This window comes from Mesoplodon mirus (assembly GCF_964341445.2).
Source record: "Mesoplodon mirus genome assembly, chromosome: 6".
Lineage (NCBI taxonomy): Eukaryota > Metazoa > Chordata > Mammalia > Artiodactyla > Ziphiidae > Mesoplodon > Mesoplodon mirus.
The window spans coordinates 41,070,409-41,096,033 of record NC_138982.1 but is presented as its reverse complement, the minus strand read 5'-3'; the positions used below and the strand labels follow the sequence as shown (position 1 = coordinate 41,096,033).

General features: G+C 40.6%; 1 protein-coding gene and 1 long non-coding RNA gene across 2 annotated transcripts in view; one reads left to right on the top strand and one right to left on the bottom strand.

Annotated features, from left to right (window-relative positions):
- The window catches only part of P3H2 (prolyl 3-hydroxylase 2), a 157,480-nt gene extending 154,680 nt beyond the window's left edge, over positions 1–2,800 (bottom strand). Inside the window, exon 1 of the mRNA XM_082625436.1 lies at positions 2,135–2,800. Within this exon, the coding sequence (XP_082481562.1) occupies positions 2,135–2,608 (474 nt within the window). The 5' untranslated portion in view covers positions 2,609–2,800. The remainder of the gene's footprint in view (positions 1–2,134) is intronic.
- The window catches only part of LOC309806565, a 49,461-nt gene extending 25,671 nt beyond the window's left edge, over positions 1–23,790 (top strand). The window contains exon 2 of the long non-coding RNA XR_014294403.1: positions 23,703–23,790. This is a non-coding gene — a long non-coding RNA (uncharacterized lncRNA). The remainder of the gene's footprint in view (positions 1–23,702) is intronic.
- Positions 23,791–25,625: the final 1,835 nt, after the last annotated feature.

Here is a 25,625-nt window from a genome sequence, read left to right as displayed (position 1 = left end):
GCTCTCAGAAGATTTTGTGTGTGTGTGTGTGTGTGTGTGTGTGTGTGTGAATTTATGAGTGAAATTCCCAAGAAGCCAAGCAAAGGCTAAAATTGTGGTGCTCTTGCGGGGAGGGAACACCTTATTCGATGTTCATAAAGATGCTCCTGTAAACTGCAACCCAATAAAAAATGAATTTCCAAAGGGGTAAGAAGATTTCCTCCTTAAGAGATTATCAGTTATGTAGAAATTGTACCTATCAGAGTGGAGGTGAACAGGAAGCAGATGCAAGATTTGTTCTGCTCTCAGAAACATTGCCAGTAAAACAGAAATTAGCACATGAACTCACATATTTTTGAAAGGACTTCTTAAACTTCTTTGGCTCACCAGACCACAGCCAATAGTTCACTTCACAGAGCTACCTGTGAGTGACTATCTCCTGTCATCAATTCACTGAAAAAAACTGAGGCATGTTAAACCTATGGCTTCATCTTCTTTGACCTCCAACCAGGAGATGGGAGCAGGAGAATGATAAATGTTAACATTAGCAGTGAAGCAAGTGTAATTACAGAACCAAAGACACTCACATTTTGAGAGTTACCTCGTGGTTATTTATTTTTATAGGAGTGAAAATAAATATGCATTCCTTTTCCAAACCTGAGAAAGGAAAACGTGCCCAAGATGTGTGACAGGACAATCAGCAGGACTACCAACCTCACATCGGAGACTCCTGGGAAGACAGTGTTACAGGGGGACCAAACTCGACCACCCACATTCTGCTCTGGGAACTAGCTTAGTATATCGTCAGCTGTCGGGTACTCACAGGCCCCTCTCTGCCTGCTATTGACTGATTTCTCTAAGACCACAAAAAAATGAGCCATTCATTTAAAGGAAGGCATTTATACTTAATACATGCCTCAGCAAATGCTTCAGGAGGCACAAGCAAGTAGAAGACAAATCCTGGAAAGGATTCAGGCTTTCTCCTTATTTCTTGCCCAAGATACTAAATCTAGCAACTTAGCCAGAGCACTGGGAGTTAAGAGTTAGTTACAGTTGTGATTTCCTGAACTCTACCCAAAACTGCAAATCTGCAGAGAGCCCTACCAACTGTGAGCTCAGAGACCTTGTGGGATGAGCTGCAAAAGACATTAGAATATCAGCACCTGGTGCGTATTTTCACCACTCCAGAAATGCAGCCTGGTCCATTGGCTGGCATGATAAACCAACCCCCAAAGCTGCCACTTCTCCAACAGCTGGAGAACAGACATGGATATACTGACATAGAAAGGCAGAAGGGGGAGAAAGTGTAAGTTCAGAGCAACATGGATGAGTGAGAGTGGGAGACTGAGGAACACAGGCTAAATTCTCCCTGCCGAAGCATTCACATAGATCTTTAAAACTGTGAATGTGGGGAAGATGTCAATATACACTGTCTGCCTCCTGGCACTAACTTCAGGCAAGTTGAATACACAAAAATAAAACCAGAAAGAGGGAGCATCTGGTGGTGAATAACTCAGTCCGATGCTTACCTCCAGAAACTGGAAGCCTTCTATCAAAGGAGAAAGAGTCAGCACTTCAGGTACTTTTAGTGAGACTGCCCACACAGATTAACCTCTTCCATGCATACCTCCTCTTTAACCTTTGATCTTCCCTTTTTGTGCTAAGTGCAGGGGAAAAGACAGAGGGATGGGTTTCGGAGCAAGTCTACTTTTAACTCTGCTGTTTTGAGACCGCTCTCTTTTAAACTTCAAAGAAAAGGTGCAGACTTGTAGGAGGGATGAGGGAGCGGAGATGGGAGAGAAACTAGATGAAGCTAGACCAGGGAATGAAGCGAGAGGAGAACTTATACTAGGCCCGGCTCTACCAATGTTCAGACATTAGTGCTGAATGGGTACTTTAAACGTCTTATCAGTATAGTCCTCTTTTTGAGAGAGAAGTGGATGCCGAAAGAGCTAATGGCTTGCCCAAGTTCATCGAGTGTTGGTTACAGAGCTCGGGCCACCAGCTATGTAGGTTCACACATGAGACAGAACCGTTAAAGGAGACCCAGTCTGACTCGCTAAGGAGCAGCGCGCCGGCCAAGAGACGGGAGCCGCGGGGAGGGCTGGAGCGCATCCCAGGGCAGCGGGGGGCGTGAGGTGTGCGCTCTGGGTACCTTGATGTAGGCCCGCTGCAGGTAGTTGTAGGGCACTCGGCGCTGGAAGTCGCTGCGCACATCCTCGCTGGCGTGGTGGCGGGACGCGGGGCCCCCGAGGCGCTGGCTCTGGCAACTGCGGTAGCAGCGCGCCCGCTCAAGCAGGGCGCGGAAGAAGGGCAGCTCGGCCCCCGGGCCAGCGCCGGGGGGCACGAGCGGGCGGCGCGCGGCGCAGTGGCGGGCGCAGCGGGCGCGGATCTCCCGCAGGCGCCGGTGGCTGCGCAGCGCCGCTTCTAGGTCGCGCACGGCCACCTCGTAGTCCCCGCTGTAGTAGGCGGCCACGCCGCTGGCGTAGAGCAAGTCGAAGGGCTGCAGAGGCCCGGGCTCGGGCTCGCGCTCCGGGCACCGGCCGTCCGGGGGGCCGCCCCACAGCGGCGGCGGCAGCAGTAGCCAGGGCAGCAGCAGCGGCAGCTGCGCCCAGATACGCTCCCGCATCCTCCGCCGCGGACGGGCGCCGGCCGGCCACGCTCGCAGTCGGCTCCGGGCACTTGGCGTCCAGGCCCCGTCTCCCGGCTCCGCGGGCGAGATCGCCGGCCCCGCCGCCAGCCGGTTGACCCGGGAGCCTCAGGTGACCGGCGGCGCTCGGCGGACTGAGAGGCGGAGGCCGGCTCGGACGGCCGCTCTTAAAGGGACGCCCACAGCTCACACGCTCCTCCTGCTGCCCGAGCCTCCGCGAGCCACTCGCCGGCGCTCAGCGCGCGCCCTGCAGGCTCCCGGCTGCAGCCGCCGGGAGGCCAGGGCCTTCACACACCAGTGCCAGCCAGAGAGCCAGCGCCGCTGGGGGCCAGCCCGCGGGGGGGCAGAGCCTGACGCGTGGGGTCCATTCGAGGTTGCGGAATGGACATGATTACTCCCTTTTTAGAGAGGAAGAAAAGCCGGCTTAGCGAGGATAGGGCTTTCATCATTTTCTGAAATTTGTCCGTGACCTCGCAGTTTGCAGCGTCCTTCACCTTCACATGGAAGCTCTCTCTCCGGCTGTGAGGAAAACCCTAGAGGGCCCGTTGGCCCCGTTGGGATGCCTGAGGAGAAAAGTGATTAGTCCACGTTTATAGAACTGTGAAAAAGCGAAGGAAGGACTCAACCCTGGGCCTTTGGAATCAAAGCTTGCTTACTGCTCCTTCTCTTAGAGAAGGTCCCACCCTTGTTTCTCATCCCACTTTGTATGGGTGTGTGTCTGCGCATTGGGTCAGGGAGTAGGGACACGGGAACAGTGAATAGTCCACCTTTCTGTGCAGAGGAGGGCGTTACAGGACCCAGAGAATTGTTGGAATGGCTGTACTTACATTCTGCCTCGGTCAGTTTACCAACGCCGTAAACTTGCACAACTGAGCCTTAGGTTCCTCATCTACTATGGCAGACAAATATCCCAACACGTCAAACGGTTTTCAGATCTAAATTCTTTTTGCAAGAGTTGAACAAAGAGGCAATTTAATAAATCCAGTACTGGGCTCCCCTGGTGGCGCAGTGGTTGAGAGTCCTCCTGCCGAAGCAGGGGACACGGGTTCGTGCCCCAGTCCAGGAAGATCCCACATGCCGCAGAGCGGCTGGACCCGTGAGCCATGGCCGCTGAGCCTGCGCGTCCGGAGCCTGTGCTCCGCAACGGGAGAGGCCACAACAGTGAGAAGCCCATGTACCACAAAAAAATAATAATAATATAATAAAATAAAATAAATCCAGTACTCCCAGGACTTAAGCAATGAGCATCAGTCTAGGACTGGGAAAGCTGACAGAAATGGGTGCCAGACTCCAAAGGACTAGCTGGAGGCTTTCCTGTTCCTCTGTTTCTCCTCCCTCTTGAATACCTTCTGAGCCAAGGTGTTCTCTTCTTTCCTGTTCCTTGGCTTCACACTCTCACAAGGATTCCTGAGAGCTTATGCACTGGACCCTTGACTCCAGCCTGCCTCCTGGAAACATTCCTGTGGTCTCCTAGTGCTTGTAGCAATCTCACCCAAGTCTCCCTGGCCACTGGGATGGTGAGCAAGAGGGAAGGGCAACAGGAAAGAACACTTATCGCGTAGCTGATATGAATTCCCCAAAGAAGGTTTTTCTGTAGAATCACCACTAGGCCCAGGAGGCTTCCAGAGTTTCATGCTCATTCCTTCACTCATTTTGTTGGGTTTGACCACTCTGGCCGTAAACAGCCTTGGCTCTGTAACTCCAAGGGACCCCAAAGAATCATGCTCTTATTACTTTTCTCCACCAAACCTCACTTATTTGGCTTATTCCACTGATGGAAAAGCTTCACCTTGGAGCTATGTCCTTAATACTTTGGATGTTCAGTATTCCAGAATTTGCACTTAGGTCATCTGCCCAGACTTTTGCTCTAAGGATTTGTCTCTCTTTTCAGATAAAGACTTTGGAGGCCAGAGTTATTAATCCACTTGTGGAAGGTTTTGAAGCATATTGGCTAGAAGTCCTGCTGTGGGACTGAGGGCAAAGTGCCAGGATGCTTTGCTATGGATTATCTCTACATTCCATGACATTTCCACATCATTTAATATATGTCAATTATACTTATATCTTTGGATACCTACTCTCAAAGTAAGTATTGTGGGGGAAAGGGCTATAATACAAGGGCTAGTCTAACATCTACCATATTATAGAAATGGCAGATTTTAGATTAGATTCAAAGTGCTATAGAAATGCGGAGCTTGCAAAGATGGCCTCTGGTTGAAGGATCTAAGAAACCTTAGGGGACAAATTGGCACTGGCACAGAATCAAAAGCTTACAGGTTGTAGCCATACCAAACTTTATGCTGATTACCAAACTGACATTTGCTTTCAAACCTTCTGCATGTCCTATTACCTTTTCTCCCTCTGTACAAGCCCTATCTGACTTTATAGAAAGTGTTCAATTGGCATCTCAAATGTGCTTGAAGATTGGAATCATTTGAGAAGGCAAAAATACTGATAACTGGTTCTCACTCTGAGAGATTCTGATTTAATTGGTCTGGGGTTTGGCCTGAGCATTGAGATTTTTAAATGTTCCCTAAGTGATTCTAACAGGAAGCCAAGATTGAGAACCACTGGTCTAGAGTCAATGCCATAGCCCAAAGAGTAAGTCTATGAGTCAGGGCCCAGGTGCATAGAGGATTTGTGAGTCTGAGATGTGTCATGCCTCAGATCTCCCCTCCCCAAGAAGGAAAATCTGATCTGCCTTTTAAGGCTGAGCCAGAACAAAATTCATGACCATATGGTGACAGAAGCCACACAGGGTGGAGCAACTGATTCCAGGCAATACTCTACTTAATGGTATCAATTCTGTGTTGAGAAAGTCCTCTCTCACATTTCTGAATGTCTTTCTGGGTTTACTAAGAATGCACTTCTTCTTTACCTGGGCCATTTCTTAGACAACTGGGTCCCATCTCAGAGATTATGATTCACCAAGCCTGGGGTGGAGCCCAAAAATGTGCATTTCTAACAAATTCCTTGGTGATGCTGAGGCTCTTGGTGCAAGAATCATATTTTGAGAACCGTTTCATCAACACAATTCCTCATGAACAGTGGTACTCAAACTTTGTTGTGTATTCAAAAGCTAATTTAAAAACAAACTAACAAACAAAAAAGCCCAGAGGCCCTGGCTTTGTAATTGAATCCCGTCTGGGCCTTTATGTTTTTACCAAGTTCCCCAGGGGTTTTGATACCCACCAAAGTTTGAGAACCATTGCTTTAATTAGTGACTTTTTCAGCCCAGGAGTCATTTGGCAATTGTTGGTTTTCACAACCAGGGGAGAGAGTATAGTTGTACTGCAGGCATCTAATGGGTAGAGGCCAGGGGTGATGCTAACCATCCCTTGATGAACAGGACAGCCTCCCACTACAAAGAATTATCCAGCCTAATTTATCAACAGTGTACAAATTGAGGAACCCTGGGATAGAACATAGTTTGAGCACTGCAAGTCTTACTCAGTTCCCTTATTTTACAAATGAGGAAACTTAGGCCTACAGGTCACATAGATAGGCAGTGGCAGGAGTAGTATGCTTAATTTTATACACCAAAGTATAAAACATGTATGCTGAATGTCATGGAGCACTGGATGATAGTAGCTTTGCAAAATTCTTTTAAAAGAGAAAGAAAACAAAAATGCATGAAAGTAAGAAAGAAACAAATGATGATTTGAGAAAAGGAGCCATGGGAAGCATAAGATGTTGAAATTGCTGCTAAGGTGGGTATGAACTGGGAGCCTGCAATTTCGCTTTTGTTCTCTATTCCTTACAAATTCAGAGAACAGCCAAAGCACAAGAGAATCCATCCAAAAGCTCTAAAAGGGATTCAATCATTTCCTTTTTTTATTATCTTTGGAATGAATCTTGACAGAGGCTTGAATTTCCTTTTGACTTCTGTTTACAAGTCAACAGCATCATCATTGCACCCCTTGCTTTAGGGAACCTCCAGCAGGAATGAATTCAGAAAAGGGAAGATCTTCAAATGCTTCTTGTTTTCCCCAAATCAGCTTAGTTTTCTTTTGGTTTTTGTTTTTGTTTGTTTGTTTGTTTTTTCCATAGGTGACTTCTCTCTTTCCTGCAAAATCTTTAGGGAACAATAAAAAGTGTACTCAGACTTTAGCAATAGACTCAACTGACACTTTCCATAAGCAAATCTAACACTCGTTTATTTTGATCATGTGTAACCAGGGCTCTTGCTGACTCCAAACATCTTTGATTCCCTTGAAATGAAAGGAATAATTCTCACTATGCAACAACCCAGGCTGTTTAGCTGCTGTTGATGTGGCGGCAAGGGAGCTGTTTGGAAGACTTTTTTTCTTAGTCAAATAGGGTCACCTGAAGACTTTTCTCCTCCAAATAAGTTAGTGTGAAAGGCAAGCCACCAACAATCTGTCAACATAAGAGAGAGAGAGAGAAAAGGGCCTCCCTGGAAGGAAGAGGGATTTTTTTTTAAAAAAAATTAATATGTAACTTACATTTAAAATCAAACAGGAGCTGCCACATTCCAGGACTGTCTGTTCCTTTCCAACTGCCTTAATAGCTCTGCCCCTGTGCTTACCTTAATTCCTGATTGAGCTCTAAAATTCCAAATCAAATAAAACATTTGCAAACACTCTGTCCCCACACTCTTCTCATGGAGGCATTCCAACAACATTCCTCAGGAGACTCACATTCTAGCTGAACAAGAAAAAGAAGTGAAATAAAGAATGATAATTATTCCCCAAATAATTTAAGCTAAAAACACAATTTAGATTGAAATTCGGAGAATCCAGTGGGCCCACCCTTATCCAGTGGGCTTGGTTGGTATCATGCCAGTTCTTCTCACAAACATGTAGTCATTTGACTTGCAAGGAAGGGTCTCTCTGAGTAAGGCATTCGTACTGTAATTTTACCAGTGAGAAAGCTGAGGTTTATAAATGAAGGATGACTTACCAAAGGTTAGTTTGCAAGTTACAGGGTCAGGACTGAAGCCTATTTATTCTTTCTCCCACTGCACCTCACTGCCTCTTTCTAGGCCTTAAATATCTTCATAGGCCCTGTCAAAATTCTGCTTGGGGGCTTCCCTGGTGGCGCAGTGGTTGAGAGTCCGCCTGCCGAGGCAGGGGACGCGGGTTCGTGCCCCGGTCCGGGAGGATCCCACGTGCCGCGGAGCGGCTGGGCCCCGGAGCCATGGCCTCTGAGCCTGCGCGTCCGAGCCTGTGCTCCGCAACGGGAGAGGCCACAACAGTGAGAGGCCCGCGTATCGCAAAAAACAAACAAACAAACAAAAAACCCTATCAGTGAGTGGCAAGTGAAAATAAGCTCAGGGCTCCCACTGATTCTGCATTATGGTGAGTTGTATAATTATTTTATTATATAGTACAATGTAATAATAATAGAAATAAAGTGTACAATAAGTGTAATGTGCTTGAATCATCCCCAAACCATCCCCCCACCCCCCCAGGTCTGTGGAAAAGTTGTCTTCCACGAAAACGGTCCCTGGTGCCGAAAAGGTTGGGGACTGCTGAGCTAGAGTCACAGAATCATAAAATTTTTCTGCAGAATAAATGTGGACAAGGTGTGTGTATCTGTGTGTAAAACCATATGTATTGGACAGAGGCTGAACATGACTGTGAACTCAACTTGATAGGTGAGCTAATGCCTGTTGAAACAGTCATGACCATGAGAGTAAATAGGTTTAATTCATTCCTACATTAGAGATGTCAGATCACTGTTTGTGGATGCAAAGAAAAACCTTACCCATCAGAAATTCTGGGAGAGATGAGACTGTATGCCTGAGTGATACATCATTCTGAGGTTACCCTCATGCCTTTCCTATCTTTAAGACCCACCCTCCCATCTCCATCCTTGAATTCTTCACGTGAAACACCACATTTCAGGCTCAGCCCTGCTGTAGTAGCTGGAGGAGGTTTTCTCCCATGGCAAAGACAGCTTCACTGTTCCTCAACTGGCCTGCTCTGCCCTTGAAATCTGATTTAGAAACTGAAACCCATGTCTTCTCCTGTTTGAAGATATTTGGGTTGATAATCACTTCTCTTTTTCCAACTTCAATTTTGAAACCATTTGAAAAGACTCAGAAATGGAAACAATGAATACCCAAATATTACTTTGTTGCTGAAAAGCAGGTTTGGAGAATATGGGTTTTAATACGCAGTAAATGACCTTTCTGTTCCTTCTGCCACCCACGCCCTGAAATCAAACTACCTGCCTATGCTCAGGCCAAGCTGGTCAACTTCTGAAATATTAATCTAGAAATTTTCTTATCATGACAAATAAGGAGAATAGGGGCTCCCCTCCAACACTCTACTTATCTAAATAGAATAATTATCACCCTGTTTCTTCTGAAATGGGGCCCCGCTTGTTCCTGCTTGTTCTAACTGAGGCTATTTTCAAACCAGTCCCCTATTCCCAGCTTTTGGACATCACCAACGGCAGTAAGCTGTCTGGACCAGTGCCTAGTTCTTGTTGACGGTATCCTTAGGTCTGCCGTGGTACCCACCCTCTGTCTCTTACAGTCACCCCTGATGTGGACTGCTTTGCTTTTGGACACCTGGCTGAATTTCATCCTGTTGCTTACTGATTCTGTATTTCTAAGCCTGGCCTACTAAAGTGTTTCCATTCTGTTGTCAGACCTTCCCTCTGTATCTGTTTTACCCGGCCTGTGACTGGTTCCCAAGCTGACACTGGGGCCTTTCCTGGCTACAGCAGAACTGTAGGTATTCTCATCTCTCTGGCCTCAGCTTCATAGGGAAAGGATGGAGGAGACCACTTCAAAATGAAACATATCAATTTCCAGCAGAAACAGACTGTTGCAATTTCCACATTTTGTTGGGGACCTAGATGGAGAGCTAAATGTAGAGAGCACAGGAAGGAATATAAAGGTATCATTTGTTTGGTAAAGAATTTACATTAAATTCGCTCATAGCATTAAACTTTTATCTTTGTTCAGGTTCAGCTAATGCTAATTGAGGATTCTGAGCTGGAAATGTTTTGTGATTTTATTTGATCCTTGGAGTTGGGAGTTGGGGAGAAGTTATGGATATGTGATTATATAAAATTTACAAATAAAGAAATTTGGGTAGAAAAAGTTAAAAGTTCACAGACCAAATAAGTTAGGGAGTTACGACTTGAGTGAGTCCAGAGCCCACTTTCCTGAAGCTCTCTTCCTTCTCCTGTTAGGGTCTCTAGACAGGAATTTCTTTTAGTACCTTCTGACAGAGGCTTTGTTCTAGACAACTTCTCCAGCCTTCTGGTAGCCATCAGATTCAGCTTCTGGTGGGATCACAGGGAAATAAAAAAGAGCCAAATATTTGGGCAATAAAGCCTCAGCTACTAAGACACCCTGAATTCTAGAGCTGGGTGCCTGCCTCTCTCACACTGTCTGCTTTGCCCACTGTTATCACCATTTCCTTCTTTTTGGACCATTTCCAACAATGTCCATGTCAGGTATCGTCCAGCCTATGGTACTCTGCGTGCTGGCATCCCTGCTTCTCTGGAGAGCATTTAGATATACCTCTGCCAGGACTGCTGAGCCTTCTCCCCGGTTCTGTTCTCCAAGGTTTGATAGGTATTAGTAGCCCTCCCAAACTGCTGGAGGATGAGTTCTCTCCAAGTCTCAGGGAGATGTATAGTCCTTCCCCGCCAGCCCCAGAAATTTCAACATCTCATTAATAGCTTTGTCTGTGGCAAAACTAGGATAAATTGCTTTTGAAGTAATAAAATAATATATAATTTTTATCTTAAATTTCTATAAAACATAATTGCCCCATCTTTTACGAAAATTTCATTTGTAGACACAAAGATTAACAACCTATATGATTTACTACCAACTATAGAATAAAAGGAAATTAAGTAAAGAGGCAACATATACCATATATATATATATATGGGAAACTTGAGAGGAAAGAGAAACAATTTCGTTTTCCTTTTGAATAAAGAAAAGTATCCTCTGCAGAATTTTTCAAACTGTTCAATAAAACGTCGTGATCAAAATAAAATTATCAAAGCTAAAATACCAAAATCCATGTTTTTAAAATAGATTATTTTGCTTACCACATTGATTTTAAAGAATTCATTCAAACAAAAGCATTGGCAGAACTCACCATAAAACACACCAATGTGGCTCTGCTGGAAACCTTGTCATGCATTATAACTGACTATTTTAGGTTCTGACTTCACTACTCATTTTGGCTCCCCTGAAAATAGACTCCAGCTTCCTGATTACCTGACCACCTGCTCCTCCTCCCCAGCCTGGCTGGGGGCCTGCCTGTGGTTTCTTTAACCATGCTGCCTCATACACCAGCCCACTCCTGCTGGTTCTCTTCCAAATCACCTTTCATTAGCAGGACCTGACCATGTGCAGATTACCCAAATGGAAACTTATTTTAATAATAGCTAATGAACATCATCCTCTTAGCCTTTTGGGAAGAAAGAGATTTACTACATCTTAACACTGTCTGTGTTCTAGAAAATACTATTTGAATGAGTGAATGAAATAAGTGTATTTCAAAAGAGACAGGCACATAATATAACCCTGGACAGGAAATCAGAATGCCCTGGATCTTGTTCTGGCTCAGTCATGATACCCTAGGCAAGACATTCCTTCCTGGGCCTCCTTTACCCCCAGTCAGGAAAGGAAGTTGTGGAACTGGACTTCTGAGATCTATTCCAGCTTTAAGTAATTTTTTATTCTTTCATTTTAAAAGTGTCATGTTATCACATTCTTAGTGGTTTTGCAAAGAATTACTCCCCCTCTTCCTACATTTATCTCTGGGATGAAGCTAAACTTAGATTCCCAAGCAAATTTCAAAGCTCCCTCTGGGGTCGTTAAAAGTCTCATCTTACTTCAGAGCTTGTTGGTTTTGCCTTGAAATATCAGCCAGCCTTAGCCAGTAGAGCGGGAGACGAGTTATTGTTTTGAGGTAACCCGAGGCGTAGTAACAATTCCAGGCACTGAAGAGTTGATCCATATGCCCGCACTCCCTGGGGAACCTCCAACTTCAGTATATCCAGCATATGTATTCTCCTTCTGTCTCTCTGCCTTTACCGGCAGGAAAGAATCATGAAAGGAATCCAGGACTTAGGGAAAATAATGAGTAGAGGTACTGCTACCCTCTTCTCCCATCCCAGTTGATAAATGGAGAAGGTAAGACCCAAATGCAGCGATGAAGTGGCTCAACTGAAAAAACTTAATAAATAATTGGCAAAAGCAATATCTTAACTCCTCTCTTCCATTGAATCTGACACCCTTATCATCTTACCCTTGGAAGAGGTCAGAATGTAAGTAGTATACTGACTTGTGTCAATTTACTTTTGGAGGAAGGGACAATTTGTATTTACAATTTAACTTAATTACCTCCAAACCACTTTCAGATTTTTAATCAGAACTTTTAAGGTACTGTAGAATATATTCATATACATATGATGTGTATATATGCTTAAAAACTTTTTAGATAACTTTTTCTTCTTAGTTCCAATGGGGTAAGTTAAATAAATAAAATCTCCATTTTTTCCCACTTCAGTCCTAATACAACTACAGAAAAACATGGGACACTAACTTGAACTTCTGCATCTCAAAGACTGCCAGACCTTTGATTCTGCCATGCAAAATGTAACCATATGTCTGTTTGTTAAAATAAACATAGAATAAATTGTATGGTTGGTTGCCTTCAAAGTAGACACCCTGGATGCCATATGCTAATTCCATTTATGATACCAATACTTTGGGAAGGATTTGTAGAGAAATTTTGCATATTATTTTATAATCAAAACTAAATTTTTACAAAGAAAGGGTCTTCCTTAACTTATTTTCCAGAATCAACTTCAAGTGACATTTAGATGTTTCCTGGAGTCAAGTGTACTTTGAAAAGATAAAGAATTACTATCATTAAAAATATTGCAATCGGGCTTCCCTGGTGGGGCAGTGGTTGAGAGTCCGCCTGCCGATGCAGGGGGCATGGGTTCATGCCCCGGTCCGGGAAGATCCCATATGCCGCGGAGCGGCTGGGTCCGTGAGCCATGGCCGCTGAGCCTGCGCGTCCGGAGCCTGTGCTCTGCAACGGGAGAGGCCACGGCAGTGAGAGGCCCGCGTACCGCAAAAAAAAAAAAAAAAAAAAAAAAAAGATATATATAGATATATAGATATATATATTGCAATGACTGAAGCCAAACTCCTAATGAGTCAGAGATTTTCATTTTGATTCATGAATAATCATTTAATATATAATAATATTACTTTTAATAAATGGCATCATCTTAATTTTTGTAGTACTTGATCATTTTCAAAGCCCTTCTACACATGCAAAATGCTAGATTCTCTCTCCCTGCCTGGTCTGTTCTCCTAGGCATTCCCTGTACAAAGGATTTGGGTTATATTGCAAAGCAAGGGAAAAACAAAATCTCACTCAGCCGCTAAGACTGCTTTTAGCACACGCTCATCCATTTCCAGGGACTGAATACTCCAAAGCGATCCATTCCTCCTCTTTTTCCAAAACCCCATTCAATCTCCCTCACTGAAAACTTTAGCCAGGAGGGAAACAATTTTATTAAAACAATATACTTAACTTTCTGAAGGTGTTGCTGCATTTTGAGAGTTAAACTTAACCAAAATGATTCCCAAAATTTAGGATATATGAAATAGTTACTATTGAATGTCCTATTCCTCTATTTTTTCCCCCACTTCATTCCTGATATATCCACAAGAAAACAAGACTGACTTCCACACTCTGCATCTGAAAGACTGCCAGATCTCTCAGATTCTATCACTCAATATTGGAAATTCTCTAGGAGTCTGCTTCTGTATTATTGCAGGATAACAGGAAAGAACAGATGAAAATAGGAGCTTTTCCTCACTGCCTCATTTTAATCAGCAAAACTTATAACCGTTTTCTTGGAAGATTATGCCATAATTGACAAAGGCTTTCTGACAACCCTGAAGGACATTAAAAGCCAGAGATAAATTTTTTTCATTTATTCATTTTTTTCCGCAGTGACATTCCTCTTAAGAGGGTCTCTCATCTAACATTTTAAGAACAGATCAATGAAGCCAAATTATGTAATTATTCATAATCTCTATTCTTTTTCCATGAGTATAAATCAAAACTTCTCAAATTTTCCTGAAAATGAAACAGATCAAGACCTGGGGATTTCCCTCATCCTAAATCCCACAGTGAGTCTGGAACTAAGTCAGCGAATGAAGTTTGGTAACTAGCTTTCTGATGGTGGTAGGCCAAATCACCAGCCTCTTACTGCATACTTGTCCAAGTTTCCCACTACCTTCCCTTCCCCCCACAATCACACACTGACCTACCATTCAGAGAGCAAGTTGAAGAGGTTATCATGAGCATCAGTCTCAACAGAGACAAGCTTGAATAGTTAAGCTCATAGGATGTCCTGGGATGAGAAAATCTTTTAAGATCATCTAGAGCTTTTAAGATCTCTGATTCAGCTGAAGACCTCCAGGCCTAGATTGGAAAGTTAACACACAAGCATACAATGATTTCGTGGCTAACCTAGCATGAAAAAATACTTTGGTAGACAGAGCTTTTTCTTGGGAGAAAGAATTTATCAAGATTGAGGTTTGAACTCTTCCTAGCTAATTTGCTTAAATTATCATTAGACTGCAATCATTGAGATGCTTAGAGGTACTTAGAGTCCTTGAGACCTTTTGGAACCCCTGCTTCCACTTCAGCCAGAGCTCTTGGATTTTATTTGCATATAATGCATTAGAAAAGAAAGGTGCTGTGGTTTTGAAACTTGGAAAAACCCTCATTTCAAATAGGCCAAACTTTCAACCAACATACCCTCATACAAGTCCAGGCAGGACCAGGGGAGGAGAACTTCCTAAGGACAAAGAAAACATATACATAATTTCTCAATTTCTCAATACTGATGTTCAAAGTTGAAAACATCAATATTGTTCAATTGCACGAGACTTTATAAATTGCTTTTGCTTTTATTTTACATTACATTTGTGATATGCTCAGATTTCTGTGGAAGAGAATATTATTTACTTCTAGGCTACAGGTCAAAATGTCCAGGGAAACAAAACAAGCATGCTGTAGTCAGCAGTTCTGAATCTGAATCCATCAGATCTACAGTCTAAAGATGGATCCAAACACAATGGAAATTCAATGAAGGGTCAGGGATGAACTCTGAAAAATAAATTTGCTTCCGAAAGGCAAGCTGGAGAAACTCGGGAAAACAAAGACAGAGCCACTGGGTAAATCCAACCAATTTTCTCTGGTAATACTAGACAAGAGAAAATATGTCTTGGGACTTCCCTGGTGGTGCAGTGGTTAAGAATCCACCTGCCAGTGTAGGGGACACGGGTTTGAGCCCTGGTCAGGGAAGATCCCACATGCCACGGAGCAACTAAGCCCGTGCACCACAACTACTGAGCTTGTGCTCTAGAGCCCGCGAGCCACAACTACTGGTTTGCGCTGCAACTACTGAAGTCCACACACCTAGACCCGTGCTCCTCAGCAAGAGAAGCCACTGCAATGAGAAGCTCGTGCACCGAGACGAAGAGTAGCCCCTGCTTGGCACAGCTAGAGAAAGCCCATGTGCAGCAACGAAGACCCAACACAGCAAAAAAAACCCCCCAAAAAAACAAAAAAAAGAGAAGATATTTCTTTATCAAGTCTCTTCCCTCGATTTCACTTTTTCTTTTCTAGTCTTCCCCATATCATTAAATTCACCAATATCCACCTAGTTGCTCAAACCAAAAAATCGAAAATTATTCTTGAGATCTAGTTTTCCTCATACTCAATAGCTAATCACTCAAATTAAAAAATATATTTGTCTATTCAAATTTAAAAATACAGCTCTAACTCATTCCCTTTGTCTCCAATCCAGTTCACCACTCTAGAGCAAATCACCATAATCTGTCACTTGGTAAACCAAAATAGCCCTTTTTCTGGTCTCCCACTTTTCATGATTGTCCTTCTCCAATTTATTCTCCATACAACAGCAAAAGGATCTATTAAATTCATGTAAATATGATTGTGTCATTCCCCATCTTAATATTCTTCAATGATTTCCTACTGCAGTTGAGATAAAATGCAAAATCCTTAATTTTTCTACAAGGTAATGCATGATCTAGCCAATGACAAACTCAGTCTTACTTGTAAATTTCTTCCTACTCTCTATTTTTACTGGACACCTTTCATTTTCATAAATGTGCCCCAATATTTCACACCTCAGATCCTTTCCACGTGTTACTCTCTGTTTTTAGAATTCTCCCCATTTTTTGGTTATCAACCTATATATTACTTTCTCAGAGGGATTTTTGTTACCCCTACAATACTAAATCCCTCTCATAATCTATTGCACAGTACACTCTCATTTTTCTTCATGGCACTGAGCACAATGTATATATTTGTGTTTCGTTTTTGTTGTTCTCCTTTAATAAATCACAAGCTCTATGAAGGCAGGAATCAGTTATTTTGTTCACCATCGTATACCCAGCAACTAAAATAGTGCCTGACGTTTACCAATACTGTCAATTGACTAGTCAACTGAAAGAACCAATGAATGACTAAGTGAAGTAATAGAAAGATAACAAATATTCAGTTGATATACACCATGAAAAACTCAGGGAAAGCTTCTTTTTTCAATCTCCATGGTCTCTGCAACTTCCATCAATTTGTTTTCATCATCCCCCATGATGAACAGTAGAAAACAGTTAAGTGAATTCACTTGGCATCTCTTTAGATATTTGAAACAACTCTTGTTTCTGAATTCTTTTAAATTATTTCATCTTTCATAAGATACATAATAATTGCATGAATTTAATATGTATCTTTTATGCTTCTGTTATGTTCAAGGGACTTGCCTGATTTAATGGAGAATGCACGAGTAGATAATAGACCTATCCTCAAAAAGGACAATCTAGGGGATGTAGAAATGAACACAACTCAAAGTATTAATACAAGGTGACTTTTGTTTTAAGAAACTTCAAAAGACTTTAATACTTCTAGCTTCTGAGAACTTTATGGAAGAGCTAGTAGTTGAGCTGAACTTTATAGGACAGGTAGGATTTCAATAGAGCAACATGGGGAAGATATAATGGCATTCCAGGGAGAGAAAAAAGTATTAAAATATGCACACCTTTAGAAAACATAGAACATGTTTTGGAAAGAGAAAGGAGCCCAGTTTTCTTGGAGCATATGTTATAAGAAGCAGCTACCTTATGACCCCACAATTCCACTCCTGTGTATATATCTGAAAAAAATAAAAATATTAATTCAAAAAGATACATGACCCCAATGTTTACAGCAGCATTATTACAATTCTCAAGATACGGAAGCAACCTAAGTGTCCATAAACAGATAAATGGATAAACAAGATGTGGTATATATAAACAATGGAATACTATTCACCCATAAAAAAGATCAAAATTTTGCCATTTGCAGAAACCTGGATGGACGTGGAGGGCATTATGCTAAGTGAAATAAGCCAGACAGAGAAAGAGAAATACTGTATGATATCACTTATATGTGGAATCAAAAGAAATACAATAAACTAGTGAATAAAACAAAAATAGAAACACAGACATAGAGAACAAACTAGTGGTTACTAGTGGGGAGAGGGAAGGGGGAGGGGCAATATAGGGGTAGGGAAAAAAAGATTAATATGGGACTACGTGAAACCATGTGTATGAAACTTTTGAAAATTGTAAAGCACTATAGAATTTAAAGAATTTTTCATTCAATTAAAGAAGCAGCAGCAAGATATAACTGGAAAGGAGGGAAGACAACAGTTTTTGGAGGCCATTTACTCCCTGGATTTAGTTCTACTTATAGAGAAGTACCATCTATTGAAACTCTTTTGCACATGGCAAAAGATTAGACTGGAGCATGAGAAACAATTGTATTATGTAAGGGGACCCTGTACCCCTAGTTGAGGGGATATTAGTGAGATGGTTACTACAATTGCTTAGGAAATAGCACTACAGACGACAAGTAGGATGTGGTGGAGGGAATGGAAAGAAGAGTAATGTTAGCCATTGGTTGTGATAAACAAACTCAGGCATGTTGTATATTCTGTGAGATTTCTCCAGCGGAATTGAGCCTCAATCGCTCACAGCAGTACTATGCCCCCTAACACACCTTCACTGGCTTTCTTCCCTTTTCTGTTTCACTTTCTCACTTCCTTTCCAGTTCTTCCTGGAATCACCTTCCAAATATGCTCCTCGCACTCACATCCTTGATTCAGAGTCTGTTTCTGGGAAAACTCAACCTAAGTCAGATGATATTAATAATAATACAAAACACAAAATTAGGGCAAGTTGAGGGTAGGGGTTGGAAGGAAAGGATCAACATTGATTTTGACATTTTCGGTGAAGCTGGAATTTGTATTATTAGCTGAATCAAATCCATGCAAAGCATAAAGTATAACTTGAATTGATAAAATAAGCAAATATTTGTAAATGATGCCAAATTGTGAGAATTTACATCTGCAAATATTTTACATCTGCATCTTCAAGTTTCGTTATTAAACATTCTTTTTCCAGCAAACTGATTAAAAATCAAAGCACCTGAGGGCTGTGGTTTACACACACACCAAACAGCCCAAGGTTGAATTCCAAAAATCCTCTGAAAAAGCTCCATTAAAAAAAAATTATTTTTGACTGCATTGGGTCTTCGTTGCTGCGCGCGGTCTTTCTCTAGTTGCGGCGAGTGGGGGCTACTCTTCATTGCAGTGTGCGGGCTTCTCATCCCGGTGGCTTCTCTTATTGCAGAGCATGGGCTCTAGGCGCACAGGCTTCAGTAGTTGTGGCTCGCGGGCTCTAGAGTGCAGTCTCAGGAGTTGTGGCGCATGGGCTTAGTTGCTCCGCGGCATGTGGGATCCTCCCGGACCAGGGCTCAAACCCGTGTCCCCTGAATTGGTAGGCGGATTCTTAACCACTGTGCCACCAGGGAAGTCCCAAAAGTCTCCATTTTTAATAGAGAAAAAAGGAAAATAAAATCCCTCACTTTTATTCAACATATACCAAATAAAATTCCAACAGAATCTAAGTTAAATATAAAATCTGTAGTCATGAGGGAATAGGAAAAAATAAATGTCAATATTTGATCTATAAGTGAGGGAGGAATTTCTGAAACATAGAAACAAACAACTCAGTTACAAAATAAGAGATTAATAGATTTAACTACATATTTTTAAATATTAAAATTAAATATAAATTTTTAACTGTGAAAAATTTTAAGTATATTATATACAAAGGGTTATTATCTTTAATATAAAGAATTATTGTAAATAATAAGCTGAATACTTCAAATGTTAAAGAAGAAAAGACATCCTAGTGATACCAAGAGAAAGAAAATACAAATAAATAGCATACGAAGAAGTGTTAGACTTTTTGACATATTTCATTTTCACTTATCAAATTGGTAAAATTTTAAAATAATAGTTGCTAACAATTCTATGAGTTACTTTTCTCATCTGCTCTGGGAAGGAGTATAAATTGATCTGGATCTGCAATCTCTTATCCACACTTCCAAAGTTCAAAGGCTTTTCATAACCCATTTGGTGGCAAAATCAGACTTGAACTGATATGAGGTTACTGAAAATGTTTATTTATTCTACTTAGTGAGAATATTAATACATTTTGCTAAAGAAATATTAATGTATTTGATTGAAGGTGTTTCTCTATACCTAAAGAAGGATGTTATCTTATGTAAGGTGAATGCAACATACTATCTTTCTAAAATCCTAAAATTTCTAAATTCCAAAACACATATGACTCTAGGGATAAGGGGTTGTAGACCTAGACTTTAATTTTTGGGAGAGGAGCAATTTTTCAGCAGTTTGGCTAGTGTCTTAGAGAAGTTCTACATTTGGCCTAAAAATAATAATATACTTAGGAACTTATTCTAAGTAGAAGTCCTCAATAACATGCAGAAATACTTATAAATAAGGATATTCACAGGAGTGTTATATCTAATATTAACAAATTGAAAATAACCTTTATGTTCATCAAAAGGAGAATGTAAGATAAACAGTGGTGCCAACAGATGCTGAATACCATAGTAAAAGCATACATTCAAGGAAATTGGATGACAGGTACCAGAGTTGAGGTAAGAACAAGACACAGAAGTATGCATGAAATAATAATACCAACTGTATATTTATAGAAAAAAAAATACTTGAAGGAAATTATTAACTCTGGAAAGTGGAATTATGGGTTGTTTTAATTTTTTTAAATTTCACTCTTATAAATAAATCCTCCACAAATTATGTGTGACATTTACAAGTAGAAAAAAATACGAGTAATTTAATTTTAAAATTTGAGATTCTTTCAATTATTTAATCTCAGAAAGAGCTTTCAAAAATAGAGGCCCACCTTAGACATCTGGAGTAATATTTACATGGCCCAGACTCCCTGGTGTGATTAAATCACAGGTCACATATTCGCTTTTGTAACTAAAAGAAAATACTTTTCATCCAGCAATTATTGACTCACTCAAGCATATATTTCAGGGTATTTGTTATTATTTGTCATTTAGTATAATAGAATGTAAAAAAGGGTTAGACACGCTTCAAACCTCAAAATTAAATGTTACAATAGGTTAGAAACATCATCTTATGTTTCTATAGCAACTTACAGTTTGTCGAGCATTTTCACGTATGTTTTCTAATTTGCTCTTTATGTGTATTTCTGTGATTCTGCATTTTATAAAAATAAGGTTGCAAAAATGCAAAAAAGCAGAAAGAATAACAAATTTCTGAGTTTTCACAATCTGGTATTAATAACCATTTATATTTCCATTTTTATAAATAAGAATGAACATTCTCTGGATAAAACTGAAGTCCCACATTCTCACAGGTATCTCAAATGTATGTTCATATATGTATATACACATATCTCTCCATGAACAATATGTAGTATTCTTTTGTTTTGTGTATAGGGGTTATTTTAAATTTTATACAAATTTATGCTGTACATAGTGTTCTGCCCCTTATCTTTATTTCAGTATTATAAGTTCTATCCATATTATACACACATACACACCATTTGTGTAAACTACCAAATTTTATTGTCATTTGCTCTTCAAAATAACACTATAAGGTAGACAAGGCAGGGATTTTCATCCTACTTTACAGATGAGATGTTAAGTGAGTTACCAAGATGTATAAGAGGCTTAATTGGAATTGTTCTAACCTTAGTCCAGTGTTCAGTATTTCTTCTCTGATAAAAAGCAACTTTAGACAGAAAAACCAGACTTACAGAAACATGGAAATTTACTGCTAGTTACAATTGATGTTACCCCAGAGAACATCTGGAGATTTGTCTCTTTTTCACTGACTAAAAGAGTTGGAAACAATGACTTCAAGTTTTACTAGCATAACTCGTATGTTGAATTCATAACATAAATGATACATAACTGTATGTGTTTCTTTAACTGTCCTTTAAATTTTAATCAATGGGAGTAAGTCTTCCCAGGCCCTGGATAACAGAGCCATAGGTCTCATTGCTTCAATTCTTAGGTTATAGCCTTTTGGTTACTTTAAACGTAAATAGAGTCTGAATTTAGATGTTATAATGTTCTGTCCAAGATACTAGCCAAATCTGTGAACCAAATTTCTGCTTCTTGACAAAGCAGCTAATTGTTCCCTAGCCAAGTTTGGGTCTATTTCAGGCTGAAGGCCTGCATTGGGTTAGGCGGGAGACTCAGCATGGCAAGGTCCTTCTGCTTTCTGCTCCCTCCCTACTTGCTTTTCTGCCCACTCACCAGCTATTTTCAGATTTCCTTCTACCGGAGTGGCAGCAGGAAAAGAAGGAAAGATAAAGGGTAGTACATTTCTAACCGCATGGGGTGGCTATCATTCATGGGGTGAATGGTAAGAGCCAAATCTTTCTCTTGGTGAAGTTTTTATGAGTTCTGCAGACATTCTTTGCTGGATCGCTCATTTAAATTTTCTGGATAACTCTATTCCAGGTAGCTAATGTATTTGTCATTCTTTCTTCAGCACCTGGTTCTCCAGGTTGCACACACAGACTCTTCCTTGAGGTCCTCTTGCCCCTCCAGGCAACCCTTTTAGAGAGGATCAAGAAGACCTTAACTGACATTCTCTCATAGGACCTTTACTTGAACCTTGGAAAATATTCAAGCAACCCTTAGCCACTGGTGATGGATCCCAATGCAGAAGCCCTTTCCAGGCCCTCCCCCCGCCCCGAAAACCGGACTGTTTTTGTCCTTTAGAATTCCTTGTTTGCAACCTGATAAAGCTTTCTGTGGAAAGAGGCAGGAATAGTGCTTTATACTGCCCAATTTTGGGGAACACATTTCAAAGCTCTTTCAGGGGTTGGCTTGAAACGCTTCTCCCTATGTTTGGGATAAAACATTAACTGTGTCCCTCCCCCAAAATGGGTGGGGTGAAGATTTAGAGCATAACAACATGTTTCCAAAGAAAAGTCTTTGCAAATCCTCTGATCACACCTTCTCTTCTAGTCTTTGTTTTTATTCTTCATCTACCTGAGAGATTCCATAGCCCTAGTATCATTTCATATAAAAAAAATTGTGTTGTTAAGAAGGGGTTTGTTTTACACTGTGGTAACCAATATTTACACTATTGGCCCCTCAGTCAAAATGAAGAGGGAAAATCTCATTCTGATTTCCTGTGTTACCTGACCAATGACACAGGGCTAATTATTTAACCACTCTGCAATTTACCCCTCGTTTAAAATGAAGAATAAATGAGGTAATGGGATAATAGTAGTATTTAATTCATAGGATTGTTGTGATGATTAAATGAGTTAATACATGTAAAGTATTAAAACATGTCTGACTTGTCATAAGAACTCTGTAAATGCTATTATTTATCTTTCAAACTTCCAGGTATAAAATAAATGTCATAGAGATATAATGTACTGCATGATGACTATAACCAATAATACCTTTTGCATGTTTGAAAGTTGCTAAGAGAGTAGATCTTAAAAGTTCTCATAACAAGAAAAAATTGTAACTATATCATGGTGGATATTAACTAGATCTACTGTGGTGATCATTTCAAAATATATACAAATATCGAATCATTATGTTGTATGCCTGAAACTAATATAATGTTATATGTCAGTTTTACCTCAAAAGATAAAAAACAAAACAAAACAAAAAATTTTAACTCAATTGGCATTTCCCTAACAAGCTTTTCTTAATTTATTCTGTCGGTGTTACATGCCTTCCTTAGTGTTCCCAGAAAAACTTAGGTGAGTTCTGTCTCTTTGTGTTTTCAAATTCATGTATCACATTCCTATAAATAGGTGTTTGTATGCATGGTTTCCCCCATAACCATTTAAGTCAGGGATTTTGATTTATTTATTTTAGTTTCTTAAGCATGTTTTATGGTTATACAAGTGAACACGAAATATATGATGGTGAGACTCAAGAGGGAGGGGATATGGGGACATAAGTATGCATATGGCTGATTCACTTTGTTGTACAACAGAAACTAACACAGTTTTGTAACGCAATTATACTCCAATAAAGATCTGTTTAAAAATAAATAAATAAATAGATTGAATTGCTTAATAGTGTCAGTAGATAATCAACTGCTGAGGTAGACAAATGAATAAATAAAGCCTGAATAGCAAACAAGTCTCTGAAAGCTCTAAAAAATCACAGAAACATACACAGTTTACACATGATGGTGCCAATATTTTCCTATTAAAACCATAAGAATTTGTAACAAAAACAGACTAAGGAAGCATTGGATCTTACCAGATGTTTAATGATACCAGGCTGTGTTCAGAAAGGAAAGCATGTATTTTATAATCATCCCATGTGGTAATTTGTTGAAAGAAATATAAGTCTAAAAAATAGAGATAGCCATTGTTCCCTGTTGCTATTGGGTAATTCTAGCTGATCATTATGCTTTAAACCTCAAGGAGAGAAAATGAAACTCACAACTGATCAAAGTAGCTAGGTGATGAAACTATTGAGTATTAACACTGAAAAGTCTGATAAAATTAGAAACAATATTTGGGCTTCCCTGGTGGCGCAGTGGTTGAGAGTCCGCCTGCCGATGCAAGGGACACAGGTTCGTGCCCCAGTCCGGGAGGATCCTGCATGCCGCGGAGCGGCTGGACCCGTGAGCCATGGCCACTGGGCCTGCGTGTCCGGAGCCTGTGCTCCGCAACGGGAGAGGCCACAACAGTGAGAGGCCCGCGTACCACAAAAAAAAAAAAAAAAAAAAAAAAAAAAAAAGAAACAATATTTAATTATAATCACCTTGTAATTATAATGACTATGGATAAGAGACTACAATAAATACAGAGTTAAATGTAGAACAATTACATTCTTTTTCTTTTGATTCATAAATAATTTTTAGCATTAAATTAATTCTTTAAAAATATTATAAGGTTAATTGAGACTGAAAGGCACCCAAACAGAAATAAAATTGATTTCCTTGATATTCAAAAATAATTTAATTATTTTTCAATATTTTTCATTTTTTCAAATGGATACTTTCCTCAATGGTAGAAGGCAGATGCTAAAAACATTAGCAATCATTAAGAGAAAATAATAGTGAAGAAAAGTCTTGCTCTTTTATGTGTTATTCCTCTTTAAGCCAAAATATTCCACTTATTTAGTTCCATCAGATCTGAAACTTGGGAATGTTTTGAGCCATAAAAAATAAAGTTATATTAACCCTTATAATGTTCCATGAATTCCTCTCGATAGCATGGAGAACTACTCTGGAAGCTATGTTGAAACTTTGGGTATGTCCTCTTGTGGAATTGTTATCCTGCCTACTTCAGTCCGAGTAAGTCCTGGTAAGTCCCTGGAAAGGTTTGGATTCTAATATGGAAAATGGGGAATGAGTTAGACTCATTCTGCCTTTGCCTTGCTATTTCTCTTTGGGCAAGTTATTCAAGCTCAGCTCTAGCTATAAAATGGGACATTTGTTTAATTATTGGTAAAGTGGAGATGAGTACATTTCTTTCCCAGGGTTATTTTAAAACCTTAGGTCAATCTTTATTCTGTGCCCTAGAAATTCCCACATACCCTATAACAACAAGGTTATTATGTTAGTAATAGGTTTTGATTCCAAGGAACAGAAACTAGTTCAAATAGAGGAGGGATGGGTGGGCAATATTCTTTATGGCAGAAGTGGAGCAGGTCCACCTTCCTCTGTTCTCAACTTGGGATGTACTCATATATTCAGTCCTGCTCAGGGAGGTTCACCCCTTATCTCAGCAGGTGTAAGCACACTTGTTTGGTATATGAAAACTGGAAGCTCAGGGAGGGTATTTAATGCACTCACAGTTTTGACTAGATATTTAAATCAGAAGGACAGGCAGGATGATGTTACTCTTTACACTAGGGCAGCTCTTCCTAAGAGATCATCAGCTGGCCAAGGCGCAGAGTCAGTTCTGTGGAAAACAGCTCTGAACACTTGGATCATCTTTCTCCAGGTCCTCAGGTCCTGCTGGGTTATAAGCCACAGACCACCTATGGACCACTCTAAAGGTTGGAGCCCATGAAGCATCCTTGTCCCCTTGTCCCATTTCTGCTTTCATAACCCCTCCTCTTTAGACTTTCTCTTTCAGAAGTTCTCCTTCAGTTTCTTATCCTGCATGGGCTTAATAACTAATCAGAAAGTGTTTAATCAACAATCAGATGGAGCCTTAGGACCTAGCGACACAAAATACACTTTACACCCTCATTGAATACATGAGGTCAGATCATTAGAAATATAACTGTTGCTCTTTGTCATCTGTGAGGAAAAGAGAGTGATTCAGTTCCTTCTTAATACATCAGGAGCTGACAACTGGGGCTTCTTGATAAAGCAACAAAAATAAGTAAATACATAAAAGTCCAAAGCACAAGCAGTTTCCCAGCCTTGTCACAACATCATAGGTACTCAAACAGATTTTCAAGTGAGGAAATAAAGTACTGTACTCAGGCCTCACAGGCAGTAGAATTCCAGGTACTGAGAAGACTACCTCTCAGAGGCCACACCATTTTTCCTACTGCTCTTTCTCTCTGCACATTTTGGC